The following is a 25326-nucleotide window of genomic DNA, read 5'->3' as shown; positions in this document are numbered from 1 at the left end:
AAGTTATGTCGTCATGTGTGGTGATGAATGTGTGAGCAGAAACTATTTTTAAAAGTCAAAATATTTGCGCGTTTGACATCTGATATTAGCAAAACAGCTGCCTATACATCAACTTTTTAAATGCAATAAATTCACATTGAAGGAAGCAAGAGGAAGCAAGTTATGCTTAATAATGCTTTCATGTTGATTCTTTTTAGATGGGTTCTCCAAAAAATGTTGTCAATAGTTAAACAGTGTCTGTAATATTGGTGCTTTCATCACACACAAACATATCTGAAAACAAATTTGATCCATCAGGTTTCTTCACCAGGCAACCATGTTTGTTGCAAGGGCAGATTCTAGCATCTCCTTTAGTGAGACATTACTATTATTTAGTTATTCACTCAGGGCTTTACAGTAACTTGAACCACCCTTGTACCATTTTCCTGAGAATGGTGGGCCGGAAAAAAAAAAAAAATGGCTTTGATGAGAAGACAGGTTAGCTGCCAATTGTCTCACCTCTCCTCACTCTTTACCTTATTGGACTAGTTACGTTTCACAACGTCTTCTCACGCTATATTCATTACTCCAATAACTCTTGGCAAATTAAAAGGTAGATCAATATTAGATGTGATCATAATGTCAATAAGAGAGGTGATTATTTGTACAAATGGAGGTAAAGTGATCAAACATAAAAAGTAAAAAAGGAAGTTGGTGTCATTTCTTTGTTTTGGAGACTCAGAATTTTATTTAACAAGACATTAATCATACTAAAAGATAGACCGTTCTTAGAACAGGCGGGGTAGCGTTTCTGTATTTTGCCTTCAATCTACAATATAATATTTATAAATAATATAAAGTATTGCTTTGATTCATACACACCGTGGCTCCTTCCTCTTGTTCGTCTGACATGGTGCTAATGCACAGGCTGACCACAGTAACCACCACCATGATGACAGACATGAAGGCAAACACTTTCCCCGCTAAACCCGAATGAGGGTTCTCCACTGCTTCTCCCAGCATGTGGAACAGGCTGCCCTCTGCCACAGGAGCTCTCAGTGCCCTCCTTCTCTCCCGCCACTCGTTTTCCTTGCGCTGGTGCTCGGTCACTTGCTCCAGAGAGGACATCATGCGGTGGCGACAGCAGGGCTCCATCTGTCCTACATTAATGCCCCAGTAGAGCAGCTCATTGTGAAGGGCCACGTTGCAGACCTCCTGCTGCAGACGCAACTTCCCCTTTGCCAGGAGGTTGAGGATGGCCCGAAAGGCTAAAGGGTCACGGTCAAAGAAGAATTCATGTCGCATTTCGTCATAGTCATCACAAAACTCTGCTATCTCCCTCAGGGTGGTGCAGAAGCGCAGACGGCTCAGGCGGCTCTGGGGGACATCCTCAAGGGTGCTCCAGGGAAAGGCGTACCGGATGCCCCCGACGTTTACAAGGGCCTGCTCTGTGGGATCGCAGTACCAGCGCAATGCCTCTGACCCACGGAGCAGCTGTGCACGCTGAAAGTACAATCCTTTGACTGTGGTCTCTGAATCTGTGAAGACATGGCTGTAACTGTCTTCACTACTAAAGGACTGATCATCAAATCCAGCACTGATGATGGCCATGGTGGTAGACTGGTATTTGACAGAACTGTACTGTAGTTACAGTATTGTTTCCATTTGGAGATGTGAAGAAAAACCTGAAATTATGGATTATTATATGCACAATGTTCTAGAGGAGTATCTTATGATATATTTCTGCATTACACAATTGTGCATACTAATGCAAATGCACTTTTTAGGACCAATAACTACAGGTGCATCTAAAAAAATGTGAATATCATAAGTTAATTTTCTTCCATTAAAAATTACCTGAAAATAGCTCTAATCAGCTAATAAACTTAAAAGACCTGTAAAGACATTTTGAGATGCACCTGTGTGACGTTTATCTATAATAGTCACCCAGCTCTGCTGTTTCACCTCAGCTTTATGAAGTGTTTTATAATCTTTTAGCTTAGATTTTCTTGGCCAGCAGGCAATGCAATACAGACAGGCTATGATATACCCACTGTCCACTACTTGTAACACCAAACTGCAGACAGACAAAGTTAGTGACTAGCTAGTGTACATGGTGCAGTTTTTAGCAGCTGAAGAGTCAGATATTTCTCACAAATTGAATTGTGAACATTACATTCATCAGATGCCCATAAACACGACTCCAAATGAATGCTAATGTTGTTCTGTCTCTGATAAAAAAACTTTCTAACACTAACCATAACAACTTTCAGATGATGTCAAATGCTATTTCAGATAGTTCCATTTACATTCATTCATTTAGCTGATGCTTTAATCCAAAGTGACTTACAATTGCTCAAAATGAGATAGATATCTATACATCTCATTTTGTCTCAAGCCTTTATATAGTATCATTCATGACAAAATGTTTGCTATACTCGTAAAGGTTCTGTAACTCACCTTAAATTGGTGATTCCAAATCCTCCTGTTGTCTCTGAATTTATTTTTCAGAAATTGTGATGTGCAGTAACAGCAATCAGTTGTGTCATCATACCTGCAACACTTGAAGTGAAGTGAAAGACAAACTCTCCTGGATGATTTGTCCATTTATCCTTTCCGCCCTTCCTCTCTTAACTCCAGTGTTTGGGTGACTAATGGATGACCCTGAGGTCATCCTGAACATAATCAGGACACTGTGTCTAGTTCGGTATTCCTGGTAAAACACCATCCATTAACGTTGTCACATTCTAAGCTTTTAGCTTTAATGCATCAAAAACCTGACAGACAATGTCAAAAGACTCCACAGGGGAAGGGATTAATGAGATTAATATCAAGAGGATAAAGAGCCAAAGACAAACACACACATTTAACAGAGTACGTAACAGTAGACAGATTGTGCATCTGGGCATTGCAAAGGAAAAAGTGAAAATGTACTGTATTCAAATTGGGTTGAACTTGTAAGGAATTGAAAATATTTATTCATTTGCTGATTCCTGTGTATTTCAATTGGGTATTATACTGTTGAGACAGTCTCTCTATTTAACCATTTTCACTCTAACTACAGTAGAAGATTGAATGTTGAAAGTATTTAAAATGCCTGAAGATGCCTGCTGCAGTCCTATGGACCAGGTTCCCAAAAAGCACCTGAGCTCAAAAAAATAAATAAGAGGTGAAAAACACTGACTCATATCTGTTATGTAACATGCTAAAAACTACTTTTAATTATGTAATAAGTGGAGTATTTGTCAGAGTGCAGAGCTGTCCTGGACATTTTGTTCTCCTAAAACTTGTAAAAGTATATTGCTTTTTCAGGAATGAAAATTGAAAATCGTAAAAATTTTAATGCTATAGATTAACCGGTAGACTTACATACTAAATATTTCAGTAATACCAAATACCTATAGCCAAAACAGTTATGAACACAGAGGATGTGTCCACATTTTTCAAGTATGTCTTCAGCACTACTCAAATATAAAATCCTAAAATACACCAATCAGCCTTAACATTATCACCACTGACAGGTGTGTGAGTGAATAACTGACTATCTTGCTACCATGGTAGCTGTCAGTGGGTGGCATATATTTGGCAGGTAGTGAACAGGCTTACTACTTCTCTCAAGGCAAGAGTCCAAACAAAAGGGTAATTCCAACAAGGACTGAGTACAAGGTCCAGACACAAGTTAAATCCTACAAAAGGCAAGGGAATCCAACACAAGGGAGTAATCCAAAAATCCATGGAAGTACACAGCAGAACACTTCACATACGACGATGAGACCACGAGGACTAAACAGAACTGAGGGCAATATATACACACAAGCAGGCAGGCCAATTAACACAGGTGAGACACATAAGCAATCAAGCAGACAGGAAACAAATCTAGACAAAAACACATGAAACAGGTCACTACAAAATAAAACTGGACGTTAAGCTAGTGATTATACACGAGGACATGTGAAACCAAATACAACAGAGAATAAGTAGGCAATGATCAACTAACCAAACATAAACAAGAACACAGAGGCAAAGAGTAAAACAGGAATGGACATTATCAAAATAACAGAAAATACCACACAAAAACCCAAGAGCATGACAGCGTGCAAGCAAACAGGGACACTCAGGGGAAGGGATCATCATCCCCAAGATGACAATGATAAATGATAATTAATTTAAATTAATGTCAATGATAATAACATAATCATAACCCTATCAAAAACTGAGACCAGTCGGCTACAGCTTGTGCTCACTCAATGTCAAATAGAGTAGCAACATTAGCTTCACCTAGGTCCATATCAGATCATAACATTGATAAAATGATTAGGCTAATGGTTTCTTTGATAAAGGCTGTCTGATAATGGGTTACATCTGTAGCTCTACTGTGCTAAATGTATGACTTCAGCCTAGTGGGCGGGAACTTGTTTTCATTTTCAACAACAACAGGCAACACAGTTGTCCTATGTTTGGGATAACATAGGGATTACATGTAGCCTACTCCAGACTTTTCTCCACCCGCATGCATGCACGTTCACGTGGCATGCACACATGCAGAGGTCACCTGTAGTTGAAACTCCCCAAACAAACAAGCACACCCTTGATTTCATTGCCCTATCACGTGTACAGGTCTATTACTCCTCTCAAAACACGGATATAAAACCAAAAGGTGATCTGTTACCATTATCACATTATGCAATTCATAGTTTTCAGTCATGTGACATGCGCGGTGACCTGGAGGGCAAAACAACAAACCAACATAGCGGCTCACTCTCCTAGAGACGCCGCAAAAGCAGTCAAATTTTATTTGGATCACCTTTCAACTTAAGAAAAAGAAAGATATGAACACAAACTGCAAGTGTTGGGCATATCTGATCCATATAACGTTACAGCATCCGCTTCTACATTTCTACCGTTGAAAACCGCCAGGTCTCTTTTACCTTCTGGGGAATCCCCCACCTAACACAGCTCAGGCTCGACTCCCCGATTAGCAAATCTGAAAGCACAACAACCATCCAGCATTTTGGCAACGCAAAAAGTCACAAACTCAAAGTAACAGTGCATCACTTGCATATTAGTTGGCAGTCAACGGAAATTAACGTCCTTTTGCCCTCCAAGGGAGCGTTTTCATTGGAGTGTGATATCATGTGAAAACTATGAATAGTCATTGTAAAAATTTGGATACTTGACTTCTGCATGAATGCAATAGTAGGAAAAATTGTACAGCTTTTTCACATCTTTGACAGGACGATCCAACAATCTGGATCTGAATGTAAAATCATGTTAATATCCCGCCCAATTGCTAAAAAGAAATTGTAGCAGTGGAGGTGAGAGACAGGGAAGAACAAGAAGCTGTATGTGACCAGAGGATGGGTATTTACTACAAAAATGCCAGGGCCAATGTTTTTGTCTCACTCCAGCCCTGTGCAGTAATGATGAACTTTGATGCAGACAGGTTGTGCAGTAATGTAGTAAATGTATATATGGGTAATGAGAAGCGTTGATGCTAAGAACAGGATATAGACAAACATTTTGAAAGTGGAAGACCCCCAAAACCTATGATAGCTGTGTTTGTTTCACTGTCCATACTTTTTGTCCAGTATGATAAATAGGCTATTGCTATTACCATTCAACACGATCTTGAGGTAAATGAGCCATGGCCTGTTAAAGTTCACCACCGCGCTAATCAGATGAAGCGCAAGTTGATGAATGGGGAGGTACAGTACCTCGTCCAGAACGGGTTAGCTAAACACAGTCCTAGTTCCTGGAGTTCACCCTGTCTCCTTGAAGCTATATCTGAAGTTTTGTCACTTATTTTTGTAAAATGAACTCTGTTACAGTGCGTGACTCCTATCCTTTGCAGAGGTTAGAGGATTCCATTGACAACTTGGGAAATGCAAGCTTCAATGCCAGTAAACTAGACCTGTTTAAAAGGACATTGGCAAGTGCCTTTGACTGACCGTGCTTCCAGTATTGCTGCATTTGTTACCCCCGATCACACTGGATACACACATTCCAACAATTGGTAAATGCTGTGACAGCTGGAGTCAGCAACTGTTACGTATCTGTGGCCAATTCCACAGATACGTGGGACTAAATTGAGATTAGCTTCGGAAATTTTTATGCGTTTCCTTTAAAAGCCAAACACAAAGCTAGGGACAGACTTGTCACAGATCTTGATTGGCATTAACAGTAGTCAGTAGTGCTAAATGTGAGTTGTGCCCCGCCACCCTGTTACGCAAAATCTTTGCTTCAAAATCTTCCAGCTCCCAGTGAGTGAACACAGCGGCGGGACTGGGGCCGAACACAGCCTCCGAGACTGTCAGAGGTCAGTTTGACTACAGGGATTACAGTGCTGAGGTGGTTTTCTTGCCGGGTTTGGCTCTTGGCACCCTGGGCCTGAGTCAGTTAATAGAACTGCAAGCTGCATGGCTAACCAAGCTAACTACCTACAGATACAGATACAGTTAGCAGCAGTTAGCAGTTTAGCAAAAACTAAAGCTATATGTCCATCAAGAAACGATGTAAATCACCTCTATAAGCTACTATAGACCCTGTTGGTTTTAAAGTTGTATTTGATCCTGTTCAGGGTTAGGGTTACATGTTCACTGGGAGTCTGCTGACCACGGTTTGTTGCTCACCTGGCTCCTGGATTCTGGTGCCCAATCTGGCGCCGCTGCCCGCCATCAATCGCTGTTGGGATCCCCCTGCCCCTGGCCTGAAAACCTCCAGTGCTTGAGTAGAGGTATAAACACTAACACTCCCAAAGTGCTTTGAAGACCCAGTCTGGGCAGAGTCAGCTATGATCACTAAGTGCACAGATATTACATATCCAATAAACAAAAAAGATGCAGAACATCAACAAAGAAAACCACCAAAAAGAGACTTAAAACGACTACAAACAGAACAAATAGACTCAAAATGGCCACAGACAGACATAAAATGAGCACAAACAAACGCAGAGTGACTATAAACAGGGGCAAAAAACAACCAGAAATATACGGAAAGGAACACAAAGGGATCAGAGGTGGGGACTTGAGTTTGAGACTCAAAGTCACCTTTAAAGCATCAGCTAAATGAATGAATGTAAATGGAACAATCTGAAATAGCATTTGACATCATCTGAAAGTTGTTATGGTTAGTGTTAGAAAGTTTTTTTATCAGAGACAGAACAACATTAGCATTCATTTGGAGTCGTGTTTATGGGCATCTGATGAAAGTCGCACACACAGTGACTTCAGACTTGACTCGGACTCGAGGTGCGGGACTCGTGAACAAAGTTTATTTTTAGGAAACGTCTGATGAGCTAGATGTTATTCCCCTCCCTGCGTTACCTATAACCTGCTTACGTAGACTCAAAAGAAGCACCAAATGCAAAATAGGTTAAACAAACATGTTTAGCTCAGCATTGGCCATCTAACATTAGCTTCCTTCTTGCTTTAGCTACAACCTACAAGAGGTTAACTCTGACTGTCGCTCGTTTTTATTGAAAAGATGAATGAGCATTTGTTTACTTGCTATTTTACGTCCCGCAGGCTGTTTATCGTGTTAATTGTTAATGTTGGCTTCAAACAGGTTACAGGTTTATTGTTGATCATGTAACACTACAGTTTTATTTAGTTAACGTTACACTGGGTTTGAGAGTCTGGGGTGGGTGTTGACTTATAGTAGTTAATTAATTGCATTGCACATGGTTGTGCTCTGGAAGTGAAAATCAGGTTACAGTTACAGAATTCCTTATAGTTATGCATTGTTAAGCAGCCTGGATTGAACGCAGCAGGTTATACAACATTCATTATAATCATGAGAGACTTGAGACTTGACTTGGACTCTAGCTCTAATTCAAATACTTGTGAGCATCAACAAAGAGACACAAAATGTCCACAAACAAACTCAAAAAGATGCAAAACCAATTAAAATAGCCTTTAAATCATGGCCAGGTCCTTTGGGCATACATTTTGCTTATTTATCTTGCCTAACAACCAAGACTTTTTCAAAACAAAATATCTTTTAGTAAAGGAACATTAATGCAGTGTCATAGAGTCAGAAACATAAACAAAACAAAGGTTAAATTCTATCTCACATCTTTGCTTGAGTGAATCAACCTGCATGGTCTTATCTCTTATCTTATCTCTAAAGAAAGAGAGTTAATCCTCATAGCTTTATGGTATCGGTGTTCCACGTTGCATAGGCCCTGGGTCAGGGTTAAATACTGTATATGGACTTTACCATTCTTTAATTATCTTCCTAGTTCGGCTGTCTGATAAGGTGAGAGATTAAGAAAAACACACTGGTAGAGCAAAACCTGCCGTTGTCACAGTTTGCTCATCAGTCCCTCTCTTCACCCACATTCTGTCCTGGTCTCTAATCTAGCCTTGCTCACTTTTCCCAGGCCTTGGACTTTTCCCAGCATCTGACTGCCCCACCCATCAACACACCTGTTCCTACTTCTCTCGTTAGTCTTAACAGTCCTGCAGGCTGCGGTCGAACAGTCTTTTTTAATTATGAAGGTTCCTAATTGAGTGAAATGACCTGGGCCCCATCCCAATATCCACACCCTCATGGATTTTGAGGTGCGTTCCTCGTACGTCTGCCAGGGCTTAGGGCTGTCCCACTGTCAAATCATTAAGTGCAAGAGGGCTCTCACGCAGACTTTTGGAGCCATTTATATACACTTTCCATAAGTTTGCATCTCTGCAGACTTTGCCTCAGGGAATAACTTACAGTTCATAGTGTGGTGAAGTTGAACACTAGGCTAACTGAGGAAGCCCAGAGATGTTAAATAAAGGTAAACAAACATGGAAGAAGCAGCAACAACAACAACAACAAAAAAGTTTACATGTTGATGATATTGTCTTGATGAAAATTACTAACTTTTCATTTGAAAAAGACTTTTAGTTCACTCTGTAAAGCAAGAGCGTGGAATAGGTAAGTTTCTTAGTAGTAAGTTTCTTGGTTGTGATGTCCCAAATCCACAATGGTACATAACGTGTTTTGGCGTTGTAAAGGTAACGTGATATCGCAAAGTGCTGTTTCAAATTTGACCATTTCATGCACTTGCAGTCATTTAAGTCTGTGAGGGTTCAGGGTTTAAGCTTTAGGGTGGCATTTGGGATTGGGCCCTGGAAGTATCTAAGTGGCAGCCACGATAAAAGCTGGTCAAATTCTCTAAATTCTATAGAAAGTGGCTTCAGGGCTTTCTTTCTTATGTCCTCTAACACCGGACCTTATGAAAGGAAAGAAGATAATGCTGTCCCACAATTCCTTGTGTCAGCTATGCACCGCTGTAGTTTCAGCATGGCAGACACACGTAAATGTATATTCAAATATATCCAAACAGGAGAATTTTTTGAAGATCCAGCATATTGCATTTCCGGTTAAAAATATCATCATCATAACAAAATATATCAATGAATGTCATTTTGCTAAGTCCCCCCCAGTGTGGAACACACTGAAAAAAATTCTCGTATCCATTCTCCTTCACATCTTACCTTAACCACATGACGTTTTCCATCAAGATTTATTGACTATTCAACCGAAGCCCTGGCCAACTCCATCCACTACTCACTGCAACTTATTCTCAGCCACTCACCATACATAGGTCAACTTCTATTGATCTCTGCCAGATGTTTTGTTGCTCTGTGCTCCATGTCTTGGTTCCCTGTTTCTGCCTACCTGCATGTTTGACCTTTTGCCTGTTTAGTGGACTTTGGATTTGTGGAAATGTCTGTTATGGAGTGCCGTCTCTGGTTTTGACCCTTGCCTGCCTCACTATCCTGTAGGACTGTGTTCCTCATTGTGTGTTAATAAATTACAGATCTGCATCAGCTCTTCCTAAGGCATCTGCATCTGAGACCTAAAGGAGGTATTCCTGTTTTAATGATAGAGCTGGAAATAATATATAGTATAACTGTGCAACCATGCAAGTTAGTTCAGGCAGACAGTTTCTTCTACGCTGTGCCTCAACCCTCACAGGTAACATCCTGCACTCTGGATGGCAATATCAGTTATGAAATTCCCTGCCCCCCCTGCTGTGACACCTGCACAGTGAAAGTGGGTTTGTAATTGAGTGTGTTTTTGTTTTATTTGGTCTTTGGGTGAATGTGGTGTGCTCAGTGCATTTAAGTTCTTCGTCTGTCTGTGTTCTCTCTCTTCTCTAGTGGAGCCAGTGGGCGTTAACCAGCGCTCCAGTTTTGGTGCCAGTCCTCACCTGCTGGTAGTTACCAATCACACACTTGACCTGAATACTCCATGCTGACTATCAGAGGAGAGACCAGATTTCTAATCGCGTTGGATTGTTAAGTACCTGTTGTAATCAACTGGTCTGTTTGAGACCTACTTTGGCTCCTTGTAGAAACCTCAATAAAGTAATGTAATAATGTCACATATACTGTATATCAAGGTAGACCATAGCACAATAACTCCTGACCCTGTATTAAGCTTAGCTGTAAACACATCGCAGGACTAGCTGCTATTTCCGAGCTATAAATATAATTCTGACATACGATCTAAATTTGACTATTTATTAATTCATTCAAGAATATTCATTTGGATCCTGGTCCCTAGAGTTTCCACACTCAAATTATCTAAAGAAATGTCCATAATGCAATGAATTACAAATTTCACAAATATATGAACCTGGGGTTAGTTTACCCACACTATTTAAAGAAGAAAATCACGTAGCTGTGGTTACAGCCTTAACCTGCAGGGGGGAATCAGCTGACAACCTGTATCAGGCCTCAATCATTTTCAAACAGCAAAACAGAACAGTTATGGTTATGTTATATTGGCTGCATTCAGTTAAATACTTAGTGGAGTGCCATGCATATAAATAAATAGACCTAATAGACAGACATGGCTGGCAGATCCACTTGGAAGGCCTAGGCCTACTTTCTCTTTTATAGTATAGAGGTTCATGCAAATATTTACATATATATAATATATAATTTGAAGCATATAAGCCTATACTGATGAAAGAATTGTTGTGTTTACTGTGCGATGGGACAGTGGATAATACACTTTGGTGTGGGAGACCTGGGTTCAAATCTTGCTCCAGAGGTGTGCGACATCTGACTTATACGGCAATTGTAAGTAGCTTTAGATAAAAGTGTCAGCTAAATGAATAATCATTAAATTATGAATTACTGTATATCTCTGCTATACCCCTCCCTTCTGAAGGATTGTTCCAAAAATGGATTTGTGGAGATGTTGTCCCTCCCTAGTCTATCAGAGGAAAAATGGAGGTGTAGGCCATGTGGAGGCTACATAACTATAAAAATGATTCCATATTACATTTAGCTGACGCTTTTATCCAAAGCGACTTACAATTGCTATACATGTCAGAGGTTGCACACCTCTGGAGCAACTAGGGGTTAAGTGTTTTGCTCAGGGACACAATGGTGGATGTGTCACAGTGGGAATTGAACCCAGGTCCCCCACACCAAAGGCAATCATCTTATCTATGCGCAACCACCACCCCGTGTTATTAATAACCTTTTCTCATATATAATATACCATCAGGGACTCTGCCTACCTGCTGCTGCCTCAGCTGTTAAAGCCTCATTGTGATGATGGGCACCTGACAGCCAGGCAACCAGACTTCAATAGGAAGTTGAATGCTGAGGTTATCCAAACTAGCCTAGCTAAATCTAGGTAGTTGATGAGCCGGATTCTGGGCTGTGTTAAAGATATGGCGCACTGGCAAAAATCCACCCTGTAACTGTTATGCTGTCTTAAATGTAGCATAATTAATTACATAGCTATTTGATGTCAGTCTAGTAATCGCTTACCTGACAACCCTACTTGGCACACGTGAGCATCTCTCCTTCTCCTGCACTGCCAGGAAGTCTGCAAGCAGTGGACCGACATCTGATAAGTTTGAAATTAACTTCAGAAGAAATCTGACTATGCGTTGCTTGTCAGACACTGTAAATATAACATTGACATCAGCAAGATGTGTGTGTGCTATCTGGGTCTGGCTCTTCAGTCACTCATTGAGAGACTGTTGTTCAACCCTTGTGGTTGCTACACCTTAGACCAAAAAAACTCTAGAAATACAGCAAATTTCTGTTTCCTCGTGTTTCTAGCTTTGTTTAGTCTTTGTTTTCCCTAAAGTGTTTCACTTGTTGATTCACCCTCCTTGCTTGTGTGTGTCTGTATTAATTGTCCTGATTTCCGGTCAGCCTCTGTCGGGTCCTTCATCCATCGTGTCGTGTGGTTTCCTGTCCCATTCATCTGTCTGCAACTCTGCCAGTTTGTTCCCAGTCTTTATGTTCATGGATTCTTCCCTGCCTGGATTATTTTTGTTTCGTGTTTTGGATTGGGACTTTATGATTGCCTTTTGGATTTTACATTCCTGTTTGCATAACCTGTTTTTAGTTGGATTATAACGTTAGAATTTCTGGCAAAGCCCTTCACTGCCTGAGCAAACAACACCAAGCCTGACAGTACGATCCAACCATTATGGACCCAGCAGACATGATGTCTGATGAACTTTAAGAACTATGGATGGACTTGTTGGAGCTAAAGAATAAGTGGCATAAGGCTAGTCATGACAGCCATGGGGAGACTAGTTTCTTCGAAGCCTCGGTTGAGAGAATCTATCCCGGAATGGTCAGCTTTCTTCACACCTCAGCTCCTCTATCTACTTCTTGTTCATCAGCATCCAAGCCTGTTAGCCCCTTGCCCGCTAATGGTCAGCCAGCTAGCATCTGCTAGCCTGATCCCTGGCCCACTAGCCATGTAGCATCAACCTGCCTGGTCCCCTGTCTGCTATCTGCCAGCCTGATTGTTGGTCAGCCACCCTGCATCCAGCATTCCAGCGAGGGCACTCGCCTGGTCATTTTCGGTGAGTTGCGTGGAAGCCATAAGAGGAGACGTAGTCATCCTGGTTCCCGACGCCAGTGGCAGCCTAAACCTCTTCTCACACCAGAGTCTCCACTGCCATGCTCCTCCTCCCAGTATCACAGAGACCCTTTTACCCAATCTTACTAAGATTCAGATATCTAGCTCCTCAGAGAATTTGTTGCCTGATTCTTCAGAGACTAAGCTAGCCAGCTTTCACTACATGTTCACTATGTAGACTATGTTCCAGTTTCACTAAAAATCCACTGTCTAGCTCTTCAGAGATTTGTTGCCTTGTTTTTCAGATTGACCTAGCCACCCTCCCCAAGACTTTGTTCCCTATCTTCACTGAGTTTCAGCTGTATAGTCCCTCTGAGATTTTGTTGCCCATGTTGCCTGTGATCGGGGATAAATCAGCAGTCAATTGGCGGTCGCCAGTCGTTATGTGTGAACTGCACAACGTCGCATTAAAACGGCTCCCCAACACATTTCTGACACATCGCCAACGTCTGCCAGATATCTAGCATGCCAAATATCTGAAAGAGTCGGCCAACTCGACATCCACATCCAGCCAATGAGAGCAGGCAGCTACTTTTTCGTCGCAAAACTCTTTTAACTCCCCTCCAGCTCTCTCTGTAGCTCAGACAATCCCTGCTACCTGCATGTGCAACTCCATTCTTTCACCCATATTTTTTGTCTTTATAATTGCTATCTTTATAATAACAAACAACAGCTGTTTCATGTGTAGGTTCGCGTCATTTCCCGTTTCGCATTTCACGTGTGTTTTCTTGACAAAACGTGGTTTGGAGACCAGCGTCAGTTGACAGTCCTTGTCAGCTTGTGTAGTGTGTGACCCCCTGTCACAGATCACTCACGTAGTGTGAATGCTACAATGACTTCGACTCCCGTCACAAGACGGCAAGTTGTGCGGTGTGAACTGCACGGCCATCGGCTGACGCTGAAAGTCGTGTAGCCTGCACGAGGCATAAGCTAACCTGTGTTCCAGAGATATTGCTATCCAGCTCACCAAAGATTCAGCTGGTTTGCGTCCCACAGACTCTCAGGGAATCAGCTGTTAAGTGTTTTAGAGACTCAGCTGATCAGAACCTCTGTGACCTAGCTATCTAGCTTATCAGAGATTCAGCTGATTTGCACCCCTAACCACAAACGGCGTGTGCGCCGCATTACAACTGCACCACGGCTGCCGGAGCAAATTGACCATTGTAGTCAATGCTTGTGCTTACACTTGAAACGTCGCAGCACATCCCAGACGCGGCTCTCCGCTTCGCTGCACAGAGAATAGGCAGCCAGTCTATTTTTGACGAAAGACGCATCAAGCAGCATAGGGCAGATCGTACCTGGCAGGAAGTCAGACACAGAACAGCATAGAGAATCCGGTCGATTTTCAAAATAAAACACCCTGTCTCTACCTCAATATTACATCATAGCTGGTAGCACCAGGCCAGTAGATTTCCAGGTCAGAGGACATTTGACACCATGGACAACGAGAGATTTATCTTAAGATTTTGTATGACACCACAGATCCTTTACATAAGGACAACACCAAAAAGGACAAGGCCTGGAGTTTAATATTATAACTTTCTAATTAGCAAAGCTATAAGGTTATAAGCTATAACCTATAAACTATAAGAAAAATAAGACTAATAAGAATAATAACTTGCTTTGTTATTATATGGTTACACCAAGTTATTTGGGTCCAAATTTGCTTTTTTCATGGTATCACACCATCCTGTCCTGGCACGACACACTACCTTCAGGAGTTGAAGAATGTGCAGAAAATCTCCCTGATATTACAAGCCTCTCTTGATGCCCGGTTTCCATCCATGTTTCCTCACTGTTGCCATGTGTCTCCCTAGCTGATCTTCCTCATCCAGCAACCTGTGGTTTTTGCTAGGAGCAAGCAGGAAGTTGTCAAGGATGCATGCAGCCACCACAAGTGTGTAGACATTTTGAGGAAGCAGGTTGATTCTACGATGCAATAATACACTCCACCTGGATGCCAGAATACAAAAGGCAATTTCCACCACCACTGTAACTCTTGATAGTCTGTAGTTGAAAATAGTGAGTGAGGTTCTATCTCTGTTAAAAAGTTTATTAAGCCTGTGGTCAGTGATTTAATGTCTGTGAAATGTTAAACTTACCTCAGTCCAACAGCTAGTCTCTTCTTGGGTTCTATGGCAGCTCTGTTTCTGGCTGCTCAATTTGTTGATTGTCTGGTCAGTTCAGGGCCAATGACTGATAGAAGTTCATCCATCTGCGCTGCACTCGTCTGAAAATACTAATGACGCTGGGCGTCCAACCTCAGCTCAGCCACACGATGATAAAAATCCCCTTGTTGTTGGGGCTGTCAACACCTTTAAAACAAACGATGGAAGCTAGCTACGTTCTTCCGGTCTGTACGAGATTCATCTGGAAGTGTCTCATAGAGACTCACCCGTTGTGTCTCTGAGTGGAGAACTGTCTGCATAGCTTCTTAGTCTTGTGTAATGTGTGTAAAGAATGAAAATAAATACATCTGTACATTCATCTGTACCCCATTAAATATTTAAGCTATTTAGCTATGTTTGATCGACCTCCATATACAGTATATGTGACATTATTACATTACTTTATTATTTGAGATAGGTAATCATGTTTTATACTCCAGCCTGTTCCTTTGTTGCAGTGCAAGATTAACTGTAAGTAGTTTTATTCATTTCACTTTATCAGCCCCAGAGCCACTGCGCTTTATTCTGGATTTGTTGTACCTAAATAAAAGGTTTGTCACAGGTGATGGAGGAGATGATTGTGAGAGTCATTCTTTTTTTTCATTATTGCTAAAGTAGTTGCCCTTACACCCAAAGGTGTTTGAGGGTGAACTGAAAAATGGTAACCCATCTGTTGATGATCACTGTGGACTGTTCATTCATTGTAGACATTAACAATGAACTTCAGGATGTAAACTGCTAGCTCTGGCCCTGTCTTGTAGACGGGCCATGTATCCTAATATCTTTATTATTTCAGCTGATATTACTTACATGGTGCATATTCCTAAATAAATTTGTATTTAATCAAATTACCAAAAACTAACTGACACACTGGCACCTAGCTGGTTACTGGTTCAGCCTATCTTTGTGCTTTGCCCGCCTTACGGTCCGTGTGAACAACGCGTTGTGGAACCTCTTGCTTTTCATTTCGGCGCCGATGTTAAAAGGGGCATGTTCAATTTGAAAACGTAGTGCAGCATTTTGCTATGTTTTCTGGCTTGAATGACATGTTTCCTCAAAACAATGTGTTTTCTTGTGTTTGATGGAAGTATCAGAGGTGTTACCCAATCAGCAGTGACGTGTTCAGAAACCCAGTGCAATGTACTTGAATAATGTGTTCAACACACCACCGTTTGTTTAAATAAATGCTTTGCTAAGTTTTGTTACGACCGTACATGTCCACGGTTGGAGCAGCCATACAGGCCACATGAGCAGCGCAGCTACAGCAGCACTTCATGTAGCGAATCGCCATCTCGCCTGTTTTACAAGTAAGGCAGTGTGGCCCTAGCATAACCTGTTGCGGCTGCTACACAATCTACTCTAAAAACATCACTGCATAATCATCATCATCATCCTCTTCTTCATTGCTGCTGCTCACACATCCCAGCATCCATCTGACTCCAGTTTCTTCTGCACGGTTGAAACTCACTTTCTGTGACTCTTTCTGTGCAGACTTACATTACCTGGACATACTCTGTCTTATATCAATAAACTGCCCCACATGACTGAAATGGAGAGATTCTGTAACTTTCCACAGTAAGGACAGATTCAGTTATTTTCCACAGCGGGGGGAAAGGACAATGTTCACTCCAGTGGTCCGATGACACAGCCACTTACAGCTAACTAAATGTGAGTTGCACAAGCCTGGGTTCAACTCCTCTTTGTACATGGATTTCATCTGTGTATTTAATCTCTCCCCTGCAGCGGTTTCTTATCGCAGTCTTGCAAAAAGAAAAACTACAGCCCAGAGGTTATATTTCAATAAAAACAATATATGCAAAGAATAGCAAAACACTTAAATAGATAAATATATGAGAAATGCTTGAGTTAATTTGACCAAGTAGTAGGCTGCATGATTAGTGACTATGTCGTCACTCTGCAATTGAATGTTGATATTGAATGCTACTCAAGGCCAGAATGTAGTGTTAATGTTGAATGTTTGGTGCACCGTAACCTCAGTTGTAAAGTAGAAGTGTTTATTTTGGGGTTTAGTGAATAATATGTAATAATATGTAATTATAACTAGCAAATGACAGTACACTACTAATATAACAAATGAAACTGTTATTTGTACAAATCTTAAGTATGTGTTTTAGTTTCTGACTTGTTTACTTTATTTTGTTCTAGTTATTTCCTGATTAAGATCACATTTTTGCAGACTGTGCGGGACTTTCTTCCCAGGTCACTTACAGTAGGCGGAACCTTTTTGAAATCCTATTTCTGACAATGTAATTGATAGCTATTGTTGAATAACCACTGTATTGTTGCACCGGAAATGTTTTTAAAGACAGATATGGTGTCAGTGTGATCACATATTAGGGCAATTGTAGATAAATACATAAATTACGGAGCTGGGGGAGGGAGGTAATATTATAAAAAAAAATAATAACTCTGACAATCCAGTAGCCCAGAATGGACAAACCAAACACTGGCTCTAGATGGGGCTTTCCTGTTTTTCGTGAGTTTTGCGGCCACTGTAGCTTGTCCTACATGCTTGGGAAGGTGACTTGAACAGTATTCAGTTGTTTGCAATCTTCAGCCTCTCCACTAGAGACCGTTGAATCCTATATACTGGTCATAGGTCATAAACACAGAAGACAAAACAGTTTAGATCAGACTTTTTCACACTTGCCTCTCAGGGCTTCCATACAGTTGGCGTATTAAGGCCATTGTAGGTTTTTTTAAAAAATGCATTACAGAGCCTGGGAGGAATGTAATATTCTAAGAAAAAAATGTATATTCTCTCAGACAGTTGCTTGCTTAGACACACACACACTGGAAACCCTCTCAGTCTCTCTGAGCAGCTAGCTCAGCTACAACACAGGCACCAGGAAGAAAGTTTTACTAAGGGCCATGAATGTGCTTCTAGTGAGTGGCAAATCTTTCTGTGTCTGGCAGCAGCTGCTCATGGCTGGTTCGCTCTGACTTCCAGTTTTCTACCATTTGCCTGGCCCTGCAGGGTCTCCCTGCAACTCTGAGAGGTCTATCGGGGGTCGGTGTCTCCTTACCTCCCCGCCTCACTACGTTGCCATGAGGCTACTTGGACACTGAAGTCCTCCACTGCAAATATCTTGGGGGGCTAGCAGAATGGAGAGTCCTAGTTTCACTTATAGACTGTAGGAAGGTTACACTTTAATAATGCAAGACAATAGTCAGACTTAAGAGAAGAGGTGGGGCTTGCAGACAGGCAGCATCAAAGCCACTTGAAAGCATGTACATCTTTATTTATAAATGTCTGCAGTTCTTCCCCAGTTTATGCTTTTGGTCTTTGAACAGGATGTGTCTCATAATAATGGTGCGTGAAAGTAGCTTAATTTGCATCTGCATACCCTGCTTTTAACATAGTCCTACACATAGGGTCCTACAGAGCCTTTAATGACACAAGCACATCTAAAAATGAGTATTTCAGAGGGGTCTTCCTCTAAATTTGTAACTTTATAATAGAGGTTTTTTCTTGTATATTTCTTATTTTTTCTTAATGTTGGGTACCACTGGAATCTCAGGATTTCCACGTAAGCTGTTCTTCTAGTCGCCGCCCCCGCCCCCCGCCCTGCTCCATATGTTTTTAACCTATAGGCTACAGTGGTCTATGCGCCTCGTGCTTCCATACTAATCAGACCAGGAAATAAGCTTAAGTTATACAAGATATTAGCAGTGATATTTATTTTGTGGTGCAGATTCCCCTGGCTGCTGGACATCCAAAGCCATCCATGGAAATTTCCATGACATCAGAAGAGTCCGTGCTTCTGTGTATAAATACAGACGTCTTACTGTAAGTGTTCAATAAACGGGAGGGACAATTTACAGCAGACTCACAGCTGAGAAATGGCCTCAAGCATGGAGAAAACTTTGAATGGTAAGTATTATAGAAGACTTGAAATAATTTTCACTTGAAATAGTTGTTTTACCTTACAGAAGAAGGTACTAATGAATATGTCAAAGTAAGCTTTATAGGCCCTGGTGTGTTGCTTAATGTGCATTGCAGTTGTAACACACATTAACAAATATTGCATTTGCATTTATGTATTGCAACTTTTTTTGCAGGTAAAACTCAACAAAAAGGTCGCATTGGTGCTAACAAAGTGTTACGTGAGAACAGAGTTCAATTATTCCTACACAGCCCAGCTGCGATACTGCTCTGCATGCCTTAGGCTATGTGCCACGAGGCAGGGAGGAGACAGATGAAGTCTAACGTTACTACAGTAGCTTTGTGGTGGTACAGATTAATTTATGCATTTTTGAGATTTACAGTGTGTAATATCTTGATAGATGCACCATAGAAATACAATCGCAGTTTTAATGAAAAGGGTCAAAATATTGTAAAAGGTTAAATTAACTATACAGTAACATACACAAGGCAAGTATATGGAGGAATATGATATATTTTCCCCTAGATTGTCCACACCTTGGATATAAAACAGTCAAACGTCTTATCTGTTTTAAGACCAATTGCACATCATATCAAGGCAGGCCAGACTGAATGAACTGCAGTAAGTCCCAAAGTAGGAGAGGATGAAACTTTGAAAGGCAGGCCTGGCTTTGAAATAATGAGGACTACTGTATCTATTACAACAAAACTAGATAAGCCCATCAAATTTGATTGGGTAAAAGTGCAGGACCTGCCTTAGGGCCCTTAATTAATTGAATATTGTGGCACAGTAAACCTGGGGCATTCAGGACCCCTGAGGGGCTGGAGGGCAGGACGTTACCTGTGAGGGTAGAAACGCAACTGAAATTTAGAGTGATACCCACCTCTGTGACAAGTTGGATAAATGTCAAGAGATAAGCAGTAGTTTGCTTTGAGGGGTTAAAGAGTTTAGTCGTGCCTACAGTTTGGACTTCTGCCATGACTAATATGGCCCTTGACAGTATATATAAAAAGAACATTTATCAAAGGTGAAAATCAAGACAGTTCATAGGTTATTAAGCAGCTTGGACTCAAAAGCAGTATGATAAAGGCAGTTTAAATGCAGGTGTTCTGTCACTATATAAAGACAGATAATGTATGTGTAAATTATATTATTATGTAAATTAATTATTTTCATACACAATTCACTTTAAAAAGTTGATTTTGGTTTGACTGGTCAATATATATTACCAAATTACAACTGGTTGTGATGTATGTAAAGCCAAAGTGTCTGTAGACTCATAACAGTAAAGCCGCTGTTGGATACACAGTGTCTTTATAGCACTTGTAAATTTAATGGCAAAAGGTAAGTTCATAATTGATTTATGAATTGTTTTAATCAGTGACAATGGAAAATACCTAGAGGACTAGTTAATGAGATAACAAATTGCACAGTCAGCAGTAAACACTAAACTGACATTTGATGTTTACTTTGCACAGAAAACTATAGGAAACCAACAGAAACCATTCAGGCAGCCAGTGTACTTTTATTTTATTTGATGTTGTTATAATACTTTACAGAGAAAACTGACCTGCGTATTAAACATGTGAAACCAATAGACAACTTTTACTTCTTTTTAACTTTACAGTTACACACACATAACTAACGATCTTATTGTAGCCCAAACCATGAACTTTTCTAAACCTCAGCGAGTAGTTTTGGTGCCACAATCTAACCAAAGTATGATTCAGCACAGAGACCTGCACGTGCCGAACCGACGCTAGACTGCGTTGCACGTTGACCGTGAGGCCACTTACCAAACTGCCGTGTTGGGAGCGAGATAATGATTATGTATGTTTCATGCATGAGGGAGATCCATCACATTAACAAAAATACAGACATGAATGCTATTCTGTCATGACCATGGAAGCGTGGTGGTAAAGTATCATATGCTTCACTCACTTTAACCTCAGGAAAAAAATAACTTTCTTAGTCTCGCTCAGTCTAATCACCATGATTCACTTAAGATAAAGCACCAGGCATAACGCTGGAAAAGCTTTGCACAGCAAGCAGCATGCAACTTCCCACCTCATCTGAGTGTGAGAGGGCTTTTCTGCATTTAATGATACTGACAGCAAGACCCACAAGAGGTTCTGTGCAAACAGCCTCTCATCGCTACTTTTTGTGGATCTTTTTTTTTTTTTTCATTTGCAGGAGTGAATTCCTGTGATAACCAGTGCCATATGGGTGATCCCAGGCTTCCAGTGAAATGTCCTTCAGTTTTCATAGACAATTTTGTCCTTAATGGCCCCACCGTGGACGTACACGCAGCAGAGAGCTTCATCCACCAAGCCATGGAAATTATTCTGGATGAGGCAGTGACAAAGGCCACTAATGTCAGAGAAAAGGTAAAGGCGTAGCTTATTTATTTACTGACCTGCAGTCTGTGGCAATGTACTGTAGAGTTCTACAACAGCACCGATAAGATTCTCGTGTATTTAATAGGACTACTGCCAATACAGATGACCTTGACATTGAAATGTGTGTCCATACTGTCCAGGTCTGTGAGTGGCGTTCCCCCGAGCAGCTGAAGGACTTGTTGGACCTGGAGCTGAGAGACGGAGGAGAGTCTGAGTCCAAGGTTCTGCAGCGATGCAGAGATGCCATCAGATACAGCGTCAAGACCAGTAAGTCTTCTTATAACCTTTATTTAATCAGGTAGTCGCATTGAGATCAAGATCTCTTTTGCAAGACAGCCCTGAGTACAGCATAGGAAACTAGCAACAGAGATAAAACAGTCGCATACGGGCAAATACATACAAACAGTGTCAGAAAGAAACACAGAAGTCACTAAAAATGTTCTAAGTTAAATAGGATGAGACTTTCAAGTTTCAATGTCCTTTGACATTCATTCCATTTATATGGTACAAAGTAGTGGAAGTTCAGTATTTGTTGATGCGGTATCAAGAGTCAGTCAGTCCGGGGATCTGCGGTGGTGAACAGTACTTTTAAATTTGAGAAGAGATGTAATATGCTGAGGCAGTTTGATGATAGTGTGCAGTTCTCTTGTTGTTGCAGGTGAGGGCACGCTTACCTTTTGGTACACAGCGATCAGTACGATATTCATCTCCTGTAATTCGTCCCCTGTAACTGTGATGCAGGGCACAGTGATAAACTGCATCAAGTGGTTTTAAGGTGGAATGAGCCGAATGAAAGTACAGGATGTCTCCACAGCCAGTCATGGTGACTGATGGTTTTCCTGTACTCAAGGCAAAAACAGCTTTATTTTTCGATAAAAAAACACCATTTTTATCTTAGGATTCTGTGCCATTTGTTCCACATATCTAACCAAAAGAATGATCCAGCGCTGTAGCTATTATTTCAAATTTTAGGAAGCAAGAAAGGAAAGCATTCAAAGGTGATAACGGATTTTGTCTGTCATCTCTGTAGCCCATCCTCGTTTTTTCAACCAGCTGTTTGCAGGCTTGGAGCCATATTCCACAGCGGCCAGCTTCATAGTGGAGACTCTCAAAACCAGTCTGTGAGTTGCGTGTTTCATAGTAATTCTCTAAGTCACACGTGGAATAATTTCAGTCCAGTGGCTTTCTTTTACCTATGCGGCGTTACACTAAACTTTGAAATCATGTAATGACATTGCACATGTGTTTTCCATCAGGTACACTTATGAGGTGGCTCCAGTCTTTACCCTGATGGAGGATACTGTGATGAGGAAGATGATAGAAATGATCGGCTGGGAGGAAGGAGGCGATGGTCTCTTTAACCCCGGTACGGTCACCAGCGGCACCCAGTGTTATCACTACTGCTCCCTAATGATTCCTAATGAATGGGTCTTAACAAATAAAAATCATCCTCTGTTTGCTGTTTTCCTTCCAGGTGGCTCAATGTCCAACATGTACGCTGTGAACTTAGCCAGGTACAGTCACTGCCCTGACATTAAAGAGGTCGGACTCTCCGGCTCTGCGCGACTGGTCGTCTTCACATCACAGGAGGTAAAATTTACCAACCAACAGAGTCAACAATCTGTGGCTCTCAGCACGAAGCCCTTTGGTTCCTACTGAAATCTTTTAAAACAGCTCACAAATCAATTTCAATTTAAAAATAGGTTCAGTGGTTTCCTTCCGCAGCTGGTCACTGTAGTTTTTAACAAATGTTACTGAAACAGGAGGCTTACTGATGTGTTCAATGGTTTTTAGACAACAATGGCACTTGATGGCACAGAGGAAGAACATATACAGTATCAGGCTTTGGATACACACTACTGAAATGTTGTTAGAAGGATCAGTTCATGTGTTTGGTTTAGTTTGTTCTAGGATTTGAAGATAATCACAAATATATAGATCTCTTCTTTAAGAGTGCATTTACTTTCTGATTATTGTGTAACTGCAGTCATACAGTCCTTTTGAATTATTCTGCCACAAGAGTTCAGAAAGATGCTGAAGTCGCTTTGCATTTTTCTTGATTAAGGAAACTCTTGCTTAATCTCTTCCAGGCTCATTACTCCATCTCCAAAGCAGCAGCTTTACTGGGCATCGGCACTAAGAACGTTTACGTGGTTCCATCTGATAAGAGGTAAACTGCTTCTCACACACACTTTATAATCCTGCCTGATATCCAGGCTCCTCTCTGTGGACAGAGGCCTTTGTCTGTTGGCATTGATTTCATTAAATCAATCGAAGTGTTTCTGTTTGAACAGTCATTATTAAAATCTCCTACTCGCTTACTGAGCCAGTGTGCTGGAGAAGAATATAACTCAGGCCGTAGATACAGTTTCATTTTCCCATGAACTGGTCCATTTATTTGATGTCAAACAGAATTGTTTTGTGTGTTTGTCAGAGGAAAAATGATTCCCTCGGTTCTGGAGGAGCAAATAAAAGCCGCTAAAAGTGAGGTGAGGGAGTCATCTTACCTGTTGAGGCCTGAACAGAGACATTGTTACATATAATTTAGTGCACAACACTGAAACATCATTAACCCTGCGTGTGTGTGTTCAGGGTGCCGTGCCCATCATGGTAAACGCCACAGCAGGGACCACAGTGCTCGGAGCTTTTGATCCCATTGATGAAATCGCAGACATATGTGAGAAGTACAACCTGTGGCTGCATGTGGACGTGAGTTCATTCAGTCATTCATTTCCAATAATCCTGTCATAATTTCAGTATAAAAGCCTCTTGTCTCTTCCCTGTTCATCAGGCCTGCTGGGGAGGAGCAGCTCTGATGTCCAAGAAGCATAAACATTTGTTAAAGGGCATCCACAGGTGAACAGTTTGATCAAGTCAAAGCAACATTTTGCTTCTAACAACGCTATCGTCTACATAAATTCTCTGCTGTGTTGCTTGTGTCCAATAAGAGTCAACTCTGTGGCCTGGAACGCTCACAAGATGCTGATGGCATGTCTGCAGTGCTCTGCTTTCCTGATCAGGGACAAAACGGTAAGATAGGCTCACTTATAATCTGATAACTCAGCTCCTCCATGGAAACAACACCAGTAAAGCCAGTCGAAAGTGACTTTTGTGTCAATATTAAAGTATCATTTCAATATACAAATAATGAATTGAGTTTCTGATGTTCCGTGAAATGTAAATATGCTGTATAAAGCATCCTTGTCATTGTGCTTCCTCAGAGTCTCCTCCAGCGCTGCCACTCTGCTCAGGCCTCCTACCTCTTCCAGCAGGATAAGTTCTATGATGTCAGCTACGACACAGGGGACAAGTCCGTCCAGTGCAGCAGGAAGCCGGACGCCTTCAAGTTCTGGCTCATGTGGAAGGCTTTGGGAACCAGAGAGCTGGAGCAGAGGGTGGACAGAGCCCTCGCCATGGCCAGGTTAGTCTGAGGAAACAGACGCATCGCAGAGCTGCAGCTGACACTCAGTGACAGAATGGCCAACTTGGTTAAAATGTGTCAGCACAGAAGCGGTCTGTTAAACACTGTTAACCTCAATTCATGCACCTCGTGACACCGAACAGCAGCCGAAGAAAGATTTTTTTCTTGGATGGAATACTGTACTACATTATCATTATGCATGCAGACTGATGGGCAGGTCATTGTGATGGTAGAGTACTTCCTGACGTAGATTTAGAAGTCAGCTGGTGGATATTGCTCTCTAGTGGCAATGTTGTGAATAACCACCACACTGAAAATGTTTATGATTATGTTAGAATGACTTGTAACATTTCAGTACTAACACTTGATAAGCTCACTAGCATATAAATCTAAACACATTATGTGCTAAACCTTAATAAGTGTGACATTCTGAAGATCTTTTTTGCAGGTATCTTGCTCAAGAGATCAAGAAAAGAGAAGGATTCCGTCTGGTGATGGAAGTAAGTTTATCTCAAAAAACAATATATTTCACAGCCTGTTATTTTGCTAATTTCACAGTA

General features: G+C 41.3%; 2 protein-coding genes across 7 annotated transcripts in view; one reads left to right on the top strand and one right to left on the bottom strand.

The window, feature by feature from the left end:
- LOC123968017 (potassium voltage-gated channel subfamily G member 2-like) overlaps window positions 1-9555 on the bottom strand; it is a 12410-nt gene extending 2855 nt beyond the window's left edge. The window contains exons 1-3 of one of the 3 annotated variants that reach the window (XM_046044479.1): window positions 3586-3723; window positions 2440-2541; window positions 862-1620 (exon numbers count right to left, since the gene is read on the bottom strand). In XM_046044479.1, coding sequence (XP_045900435.1) covers window positions 862-1620; window positions 2440-2541; window positions 3586-3714 — 990 coding nt within the window. In that variant the 5' untranslated portion in view covers window positions 3715-3723. Of the gene's footprint in view, window positions 1-861; window positions 1665-2439; window positions 3724-9458 lie in introns of those variants that run through there. The other 2 variants (XM_046044481.1, XM_046044480.1) reach the window with 2 other exon arrangements.
- LOC123968019 (acidic amino acid decarboxylase GADL1-like) overlaps window positions 8878-25326 on the top strand; it is an 18951-nt gene continuing 2502 nt past the window's right edge. The window contains exons 1-13 of one of the 4 annotated variants that reach the window (XM_046044484.1): window positions 8878-8895; window positions 21140-21333; window positions 21486-21612; window positions 22376-22466; window positions 22602-22711; window positions 22820-22935; window positions 23436-23515; window positions 23780-23834; window positions 23938-24054; window positions 24137-24201; window positions 24294-24375; window positions 24567-24766; window positions 25215-25266. In XM_046044484.1, the coding sequence (XP_045900440.1) occupies window positions 21169-21333; window positions 21486-21612; window positions 22376-22466; window positions 22602-22711; window positions 22820-22935; window positions 23436-23515; window positions 23780-23834; window positions 23938-24054; window positions 24137-24201; window positions 24294-24375; window positions 24567-24766; window positions 25215-25266 (1260 nt within the window). In that variant the 5' untranslated portion in view covers window positions 8878-8895; window positions 21140-21168. Of the gene's footprint in view, window positions 8896-18708; window positions 18934-21139; window positions 21334-21485; window positions 21613-22375; window positions 22467-22601; window positions 22712-22819; window positions 22936-23435; window positions 23516-23779; window positions 23835-23937; window positions 24055-24136; window positions 24202-24293; window positions 24376-24566; window positions 24767-25201; window positions 25267-25326 lie in introns of those variants that run through there. The other 3 variants (XM_046044482.1, XM_046044486.1, XM_046044483.1) reach the window with 3 other exon arrangements.

Source organism: Micropterus dolomieu, linkage group LG03, assembly GCF_021292245.1.
Source record: "Micropterus dolomieu isolate WLL.071019.BEF.003 ecotype Adirondacks linkage group LG03, ASM2129224v1, whole genome shotgun sequence".
Classification (NCBI taxonomy): domain Eukaryota; kingdom Metazoa; phylum Chordata; class Actinopteri; order Centrarchiformes; family Centrarchidae; genus Micropterus; species Micropterus dolomieu.
The sequence above is the reverse complement of the archived record's forward strand: the minus strand, read 5'-3'. Positions and strand labels throughout refer to the sequence as shown.